Raw genomic sequence first — 9,340 nt, 5'->3', positions numbered from 1 at the left:
AAAAAAAGTTTCGTAAAGAAAAAACGTTCCTGTAGTGTTTTATTTAGCATTTAGCAAAAAAAAAAAATATTTTATAGGAAATTTGTTTGAATTTAGTTAAATTTACTTTAGTGGGAAATGTATTTATTTTTATAGTAAATAGAGTCACATATTTTAAAACCTGTTGGCAAAAAAAAGGAGTCCATAGATTCCCTGCTCTATCTGTGTCAGTCTTAACAGAAATGTTTTAATCTCCTTCATATTTGAGTCCCTTAGCATTTTGAAAAGCAAATCAGGAGCCTCAGCAGAGGGTCTCAAGGGCCACATGTGGCCCTAGAGCCACAGTTTGGAAACCCCTGTAGTAAAACTTTGGTAAGCTGCAAAAACAATCTAGAAAAAACAAGTAAAAATGTCCTAAATTAAGTGTATTTCCCCTTAATTTGAGCAGGTAAATAAGATGATTACCAAAGGAATTAGTGTTTTTATCTTAATATAAGATAATTAGATAACATGCAATTGTCTTTTCTTATTTTAAAAGTAAATTATCTTGTTCCATTGGCAAAGTGTCTCACTTAGCTTCTCAATTCAAGAAAAAATGCACTTATTATAAGAAAATATGACTTATTTAGATTTCAAATTTTTGCATTGATAAAACTCGTAATTCTGCAAAAAAGATGAGTAAAGAGTTTTCATTTGAATAAAATCATAAGAAGTTTTTAGTCTTTAGAAGAAAGACAAACAGACCTGGCGTACTGCGGCCCGGTGGTCTTGTACCATTGGCTGGATGCTGTCAGGTCCTCATCTCTGATTCGTCCATCCTCCATGCCCAGTGCATAGCGACAATGTTCTGAAGACCAAAATCACACAGAGGAGCAGTTTAAGTGTGGGTTCTAATCCCGGGAGCGGTTTGCTTTCAGGGTGCGTACCTGGATCGATCTGACCGATGGCTGCTGGAAGCTGAAGGGTCAGCAGCAGAAGGAGGTGCATGATGGTCCAACAGTCACACCAACACAGCGCTACATCTCTGAGAGACAAACAGAGAAAGAAGGATTCCTGCTCAGATCATCGAGGATTCAGAGAAAAACAGGAGAGAAACTAACAGGAGGAGGGATAAAGTATTTAAAACCCGATGGTTTCAGTGTTTGTTGAATTTCAAACCTTTCAGATCATTTTACCCTTTAATTAGATAAACTAAAAGAATATTTCATTTAGGGATGGAAAGCAACTGTAGAAACACCCTTCTAGTTATATAATTTATCATAGTTTCATTATCACCCGGTCTGCAACACGAACCAAGCAGAACCAGTCAGGCAGCGTGAAGTAGGTTGAAGGATCTCACTGATCTACAGAAATACAACCATCCAAATTCAGAAAATGTTTGAAAGGATGCAAGAAAGAAAATGTGATTTAGATTTGTTTCCATTAATGGTAGCAAATTAACCAGGTGATAAAAAGTTTAATGCAGGTTAGTGACCATCATAATCTGATGGAGGATGATTATCCATGTGAGTCACTAACATGGTGTAAACAGTTCAGTCCTTGCCCAGAGACTGAGCTAGCATCCAGCTACCCAGAGGGTCCCAAATGCAGAGAACATGCAGGAGTCCAAAGACAGTTCAGGCAAACCCTTCAGATGGGAACAGGCAGACTCAGTGGTTGAGAGGCAGAACAGGTCAGGATCAGGAAATCAGAAACGCCAAGGAACTCTAAACCTACTCTCACCACTGGCTGTAGAGAACAAGATAATCTGGCCCTGATGACTGGAGGCAAGCAGCTTAAATAGAGGCAGGAGCAGGTGGATCAGATGAGAGGTAACGAGCAACCAGGCAGAGTTAGACAGGTGAATGAAATAAGCAATTAAGCCGGTCATCAGTGGCAAGATCATGACAACAGCCCAGCAATGGAGCGAAGTTTTAATGAATGTGTGACGATCGCTAAGTTGAATCTCTTTTATTTAGTGTGATCCAGAGATGTACAGACAGAGAAGTATGATTCTGATGATTACTTTCAGGGTGGCAGAAACAGCTGATCAGCCCAGTCAGGTAAATGTAGCTACATCAGAACTTATTTGACAAATTTGTTTCCAAAAAAATAGTCAAAAACCATCTCAGGTGAAACCAGCCTAACAGAGCAGGACCTCTGTTAAACAGGGCAGTGGGAGTGTGATGGTATGGGCTGCTTTGCTCTGAATGACCTGCTGTAACCGATATAACAATGAGGTCTAAAGACTCAGAGGAAGAATATCCAGCCTGAGACTTTAAAGGAGAAGTTTGGTCAGCAAGAAATAATCAATGGATCTTTATTTATACCTAAAACTAATACGTTTGCGGTGATTTATTTAATTTAGCGTTAATCAGTAAAAAAATGAAAGCAATAATTTTTCTCTCGATTGCTGAGTCTGGGAGCGGCCATTTTTGCCCAAATATAGTGTAACCGAGCATTTTTGGTCCGTAACTATGAAACTTATATCCAATAACGGGACAGGAGACGGGCCGGAGTTTTCGGCGGTACCCCGCTTCCGGTTTATTTTCTTCTTCTTCTCTTTACAACACATAACAAAAACTCACATGCTCCCCCTGCTGTACACCCAGCGAACTTTCGCTCTCCGGCAACAGGGATGGATACACCTTTTCTATACAGACACAAAACAGTCGGTTACAATAGTAACCCCTCCCTCCTGCCATCTTCCAGCAGTGACGTCACGGTGCGGTAAGCCTAGCGCCATTCTCCCCGCTTTACAAGCTAAATCAATGGGAACTACTAGACACATCTGCAATCAACAACAATTATTGAAGATTTCTTTGACAGTAGTGTTCTTTGAAAAACATGGATGCCTCCAGTAAATCACGTTCAGATTAAAATTACTCTGAATTAAAAACACTGATAATTTATTGAACAGGATGGAATAATTTCATATTTAAAGAACTTTCAGAAGTTTGAATTCTGAATAAGCTTTACATTTCCTTTAAACTCAACACAGTTTGGTTTAAATCCTGGTCTTTAGTCTGAATGAGAAGCTATGGAGACCCCATCAGGTCCTTCAGGTGTCAGAATTAGTCCTGCAAAGCAGCAAGGGTCAAAGTTCACCTAAAAATGACTCACTTCCTGTTCTAAACGAGCAGCAGTCTCTGGGCTAACGTTTTTCTGAATAATGGATGCATTAGCATGTTATTTTGTCTAATTATGAAATCGGTTTTATTGGTTCCTCCTGACTTCCAACATGGCATAAAGTTACAAACACAGATCAGAGAGTCATTTAGTCACCTGGAATTAAAAATGTTTCCATTAACGCCAAAATGCATTTATGTGAAATTTTTTCTCTGCAGCCTCAATCTGAGCTTTTTATTTGAAATAAATTCGCAGTAGAAACAGAGAAGGATGTTTGCTTCTCTTGGATTTCAGTGAAATTTGCTTTGTGAGTCTAGTAAAGTAATAAATCCTCATTTATGTAAATATTTTGACCTTTAAGGGTGAAACGCCTCTCTGGGGCTCTGATTCACTAGAATAGTGATTTTTTTTCTCTCTGTTTTGACAGGATGATATGAAACATTCACTACAACAGAAAAACATTTTAAAACCTTTACACCAGGGAGCGTAACGTCCAGGAGGATCTACTGCAGCAGGATGTGAGCCGTGCATCCTGAGCGTGTTTAGCCTGCGTCGCCAAGGAGACGTGTGTTTCAGGAAGAGGCAGCTCGATGCTTTCTGAGGGGTTTTCCTAACCTTAACCACGTAGAAACAATAAAAGCCACGAAGCTGAGAGGATTTCAGGCTCATGGTGGGATTTTTACCGGGTTTCATCGACCTGTTAGTCATTTCCAGCAGCCTTCAGACTGGGACATGTTTCCATTTCATAAAAACCTCTAAACTGAGACAAAAATCATCTAATTAGCATCAAATGCAGCAGTTTAAGCAAACCAAATGAGTTCCTTGTTTCTTCATGCAGGAGTTGAGTGTCTCCTAATGTCAGAGTGCGGCTCGGATGGCTGCCAGCGCCATTAACGACCCTTTCTTTGTCTGATTTCATAATGTTGTGGCTGTCAGCGTTCATGAAAACATCGGCCCACTCGCTGAGGTTACACAACACAGAAACAACTCCGGGTATCCAACACACATTTCATTTCAGAGGCTCATCGTTCCCTCGCTGCCAAGTCACCGTTTCCAAACGATAGAGCTCCAGTCTCCAGGGAAAACAGCTGGACGGGGCGGGAAGAACCCGGAGGGGAGAAAACGGACAAAGACAGGAAGACGGAGCGAGGAGGTGATAAGGAAGAGAAAGAAAACCAGGGAAGGAGAAAAGATGAAGAGAACAAAGGAGGGAAGAAGAAACTTTATGGACTTAAAAGGTCATTAATGAATCATGATGCTGTTTAAAAAGTTCTATTAACTTAAACATGTTTGATTATTCTGAGCTTGAAATCCTTAAACATGTCATCAGTTTAAAGTCGCAGACAGAAATAAACAACTTTAAGGTAAAAACCGAAATAAATGAAGAATAAAACCAAATTTAGACGAGCTTTTATTCTGAAAATGTTTAAAAACTCTCAGCTGACTGAACTTCAGCCTGATCTAACATTAGGTGTCAGACAAAGACCAAAGTCCGAGAGCGTCTTCCAGAAGACGGTCCCTGGCCTATAGGAGCCCGTTTCTACATCTAGAGCAGCAGGTAGAGCCAGAACCAATCAGACCTTTGGGGAACGAGGCTAAACCAGGACCAGAGGGAGGATCTACAGCAGGTTAGGACAATTCTAAGGTTCCCTGGTTGAGAAAGTCAGCAGAGTGGCACCTTGGAGTCTATCTTAAAGTTGCAACATCAAGAAAACCTGCAAAAATTTTACAAGGAAAGAGTCGCTGCATTCAGCCTAGTTTAGAAAATGCTGCTTTAGTTCAGGTTTCAGGTGGTTCTGGGTCTCAATCTCAACATTAAGCAGGAAATCAGAGCCGAAGCACTGAACCTCCAAGAACGACCAAACCTCCATCAGCGTGCTGGGGGGGAACTTTCCAGTAACAGACCTCAGATGTTTGACCAGCTGCTATCTGACCACAGTTAACCCAACAACCTTCCATCAGCGTTCCCTCCCTGCAGCCGGATGCTGAACTACTGCAGCTCCTGAAACAAACCGTTTCTCTGAATAATGTCCGACGTTCTTTCAGGAAGTGACTTTATGGACTCGGCGGAGCTCTGGGTCAGTCTTTTCCTTTCTGGCTGAGTCAACGAGGGTGAGGAAGGAGCTTTATGTAACGTTCTGGCTGAAGCTCAGATTCCTGCACCGTTGCTCATCTCTGCAGCGGGAATCACATGACAGCAGAGAGAAAGACACAGAGACAAAGGAACCAGCAGGAGAAAACAAAAAGGCTCCAGATGAAAAGCTCAGCAATTCTTAAACTCACCAGAAAACTGCATAAAAACAATTCCTTTCAAGCATTTTTTAACAATTCAAAAGATAGTTAGAACATGTAAATTCTCATTCATCTGGTTCATGGCGAGAAACATTTCAACGCCTTTCCAGAAGTTTTTCAATCTGTCAGCCGGATAAGACAACTGGAAAGGTGTTGAAATGTCTTCAGAAAGAAACTGTCTGGCTTCCAATTTAAGCAAGTTTGTGGTCATAGTTAGAACAAAATTATATGGCAGCAGATAAAACATCTCTAGGGGCAGTAAAGTACATTTATTTCAACATACTGGCTCAAAAGGAAGGATCACTCACTGTGTTCAGACCAGAACTGTGACCATGGACTTTTACAGTACCCTTTGAAAACCGATCTGTGCCGAGCTCGGTCCCTTATGACCGTTTACACACCACGCTAGCACGGCTCCTCGCCTGCTAGTGGTGATCTATGGTTTGCAGAGAGTCAGGCGAAGTAGGCAGCCTTTGGTGAATTTACTTGACAGAGTCGGCATTTGATAACCTGACTCCGCCTTGCTCCGCATATCCATCTGGAAACCTTCCGTTTAAGTAATTTTGGGAAGGGACGAAAATACTGGTTAGCTGATTGGCCTATGTTGGTGATAGACGGGCCAAAGAAACCAATCAGATCAACGAAGCATATGATGTACTAACAGAACGACGACGAAAACACAACCACAAGCCAGGCTACTCTTGCCGAAACCAGTCGGGAGAAGAGCAAAAACATCTTTTCCTCTGAGAAAGGCCTCCAGAGCAGTGTTTTGCTCTTCTTTCAGTGAAGAAATACTCTGTAATTCCGATAAAACTTGCTCGATAGCCACGCTAACGCTAGTTTCATCGGCCGCCATGTTCTTTAGACTGAACTGTCGCGCTTCTCGTTGCGTCACACCTCAACCCGCCTCAAAGCCAACGCTGATTGGACGTTCGTTTGGTGAACGGCTCCAAATTTTCTTTAACGGAGAGTCTCCAGACTGATTAGCGAGTGAAACCTTGAAAGCTCGCGAGATCAGGATGGTCTCACGAGGCTAGGCCTTTGAGAAGTGGATACGACAAACGATAGTCTAATCAGAGCTTACAGATGCATGAAACAACGACAGACGTTGAGGTTCATCACACTGCTAAGCAGAATCATCACTGGAAATCATGCGGCACGGTGGGGAAGCTAGGATTTTATGAATCTCTGAAGTTTCATGATTACGGAGGCTGACTGTAAGGAGTTGACGCGGTCTGCTCATTCGCTCTTTGTTATCTGAGAACCGAGCCAGAACTGACCCGCGCCGAGCCCTACTGATGAGCTAGTACCATGTTAGCGCGGTTCGGTTGTGTTTGGTGCAGTCCAGTTCAGTTTTGCGTACCATTTACATTCAACAGTAATCTTCATTACGGTGCTCAGACCAGATCTCGGCGCGGTTTCAAATGGGGTTCTATCACCACAGTCTTTCTTTGGCCCTTTGCAACCTAAGCTTTGCTGTTGCACAAAAACAGCTTGATGCTGAAGATCTTATAAAATACAAACATTAAATGGATTCCCCGGTCATTACCAGCAGATTCAGCTCTAATTCAAAGCAGCAAATACAACCTGTATTATCTCATCAGCCTTTCTAATCTCACGAGAATAATAACTGACTGTCGGTTGCTGGGATACGTTTCCCAATTAAAAAGCACTTCATCAGAAGAGACAATGAATAGATATGAAGGTAAAGTAGGAGCTACTTCTTAGCGAGAGATTATTAACATTATTATTATTATTCTATTATTCTATAGTGCAGCCAGCTAATAGGAAACAAAGCAGATAGGAGGGGTAAAAGAACGGCCAAAACTTTGAAACTAAACCCAAGACAAAGGATTTTATAGAGTAGGTGTTAAAGTGACCACTTGGACTGTGTTTCACTAATGCAAACAAACAACGAAAAAATAAGGGATTCTCAGGGTTGACGTATTTTAGGTATCCCAAATGATGATGAAAAGATTATGTCTTCTGAGGGACACCCCCAAACCAAAATACACTGTTGATGACACAAAATCAGCCAGGGAAGAAGTCAAAAGCCCGATTTACACTAACCTTTAAAAACCTTGCTGAGATCCGTCCGACCATAGTAACCGAGATAACTGTCGAGCGTAAATGGAACGCAACTGAACCGGCCCACACCAGACACAGCGAACTGCACTAAATCTAGTACTAGTTTATCAGTAGGGCTCAGCACAGTTCATCTGTGGCTCGGTTCTCTGATAACAAAGTGCTCATTAGCAGATGGCGTCATCTCCTTTTAGAGTCAGCTGACTTATTTTGCGGGTTTTCCTCTGTGTCCAGCTTTGTAATTCATAGATCTCTGCACTGTTCACAATGCAAACTTCTTCTCAGCCTATTAACAATAAATGGCATCAATAGAGCATGGCGAGACCTGCGATGATGCCGAGGCTGAGGCTCTCATTGAAATTTGGGCGGAGGATGCTATCCAGGCTCATAAGTTCCTGAATGGCGCCGCCATTTTTGTTAGTGTAAGTCCCGCCTCGAGAGCTGTAGTACCATGGACTGCCAATAGGAGGCAAGGAACCGTGCTAGCAGGGTGTATAGATGGCAAAGAGGAACCAAGCTTAGTCCAAACTCGGCACGGATTGGTTTCAGAGGGTTTTGTAAATGGGGCAAAAAGCTGCTGTAAGGTTTGAAAATTCAAGATAAAAACCATTAAAAGAGGAACAATGTGAACAATGTGCTGTGAACATTTGTAAAACATACCAGGAACAGTCAAAAGGGAATTTAATTGCATAAAAATTATTTGTATTTGTAAAAGGCAACATTTTTCAGAGGTCTCTCTGAAATGTAATAAATGAAAAACAAAGGCTAAACAGCTGAAAAATGTGTGTTCCTCTCATGTCTCCGTTATTTCAATCATAAAGAATCTAATGAATAATATTATATTCAGTTAGGAAAAGCTAAACAAGCAGATAAAACGTGGTTAAAACAATAAAATCTTCACTGCAGGGTTTAGAACAGCTGAAACTCTTCTTTTCTTTTAGCTCCCAGATGTTTCATATAAAAACAGGAACGACTTTAGCTGCTATGCTACGGCAATCATCTAAAATAACTCTGGATACGGCTAATTAGCAGTGGCAGGGGTTGGTTGGAGCAGAGAGAAACTGTTCAGAGCTCTGCTGTCCTCAGAACACTTTCCAGACTCTCTTCTCCATATGTGCTTTCTTTGCTTCTTTACTCTTCCCATCTTATCTCCTTTGTCTCCTGTTTTTTTCTCCTCCCCCTCCTCCTATCCCTCCTTTCTCTCTCCTCCTCCTCCTCCTTCGTCAGAACAAACTGAAGCCAAAAGCCTCAACATTCCAAACATTCAACGCAACCCAGAAATCTCTCCCTGCTCCTTTCCCCGGGCTGCTCTCCGGCTCACACAAACACACAGGAATCTGCATGCTGTCTCTGCCGGTCTCCTGCTCTCTGTTACTCACAGAGATCTCTGGTTATTGGGGTGAAGGAAGACGAGGTCACCGGGGACAAAACAGCGGAGGAGAGGGAGAGGCTGCCTCAAAACCGTCTAACCGTTCCATAAAGGGCCCACATACAAACCGTCTTTAGGGTCTGAAATCACAACACAAACCCTAACCCTACCTTTATTAAAATGTTTCCTTTGATTAGTCATGAAATAGACACAAGATGTTTGTTTCTTCTTGTTCATAGGGACCTTCTTCACAGACATTTCCTCTGAGTCTTCTACAGGAACCCAATGAACTCCAAGGCCAGTTAGGAAACATACTCCCGTCAGCGTGTCCTGATTTGTCCCCTGAGCCTCGTTCTGGTGGGACAAGATGCCGCCTCAATAGGGTCCCTCCAGAGGGAATCAGCTAAAGATGACCTAGCAACCTAAGTGAACTCCTCCTGAAGTAGAGGCATGGCGGCTCTACTCTCACATATGGCAGATTTCCTCAGCCTCTCTCTAAAGCTGGGT

At 42.2% G+C, this 9,340-nt stretch overlaps 1 protein-coding gene across 2 annotated transcripts in view; it reads right to left on the bottom strand.

Annotated features, from left to right (window-relative positions):
* Nucleotides 1-9,340, bottom strand: part of LOC107084664 (discoidin domain-containing receptor 2-like) — a 50,507-nt gene that overhangs the window by 21,993 nt on the left and 19,174 nt on the right. For both annotated transcript variants that reach the window (XM_015374591.1, XM_015374592.1), the window contains exons 2-3: nt 906-1,003; nt 724-826 (exon numbers count right to left, since the gene is read on the bottom strand). In XM_015374591.1, the coding sequence (XP_015230077.1) occupies nt 724-826; nt 906-966 (164 nt within the window). In that variant the 5' untranslated portion in view covers nt 967-1,003. The remainder of the gene's footprint in view (nt 1-723; nt 827-905; nt 1,004-9,340) is intronic.

This window comes from Cyprinodon variegatus, unplaced genomic scaffold, assembly GCF_000732505.1.
Source record: "Cyprinodon variegatus isolate N-32 unplaced genomic scaffold, C_variegatus-1.0 Scaffold105, whole genome shotgun sequence".
NCBI lineage: Eukaryota > Metazoa > Chordata > Actinopteri > Cyprinodontiformes > Cyprinodontidae > Cyprinodon > Cyprinodon variegatus.
Note: the sequence above shows the minus strand (reverse complement) of the source record. Positions and strands in the feature narration are given on the sequence as shown.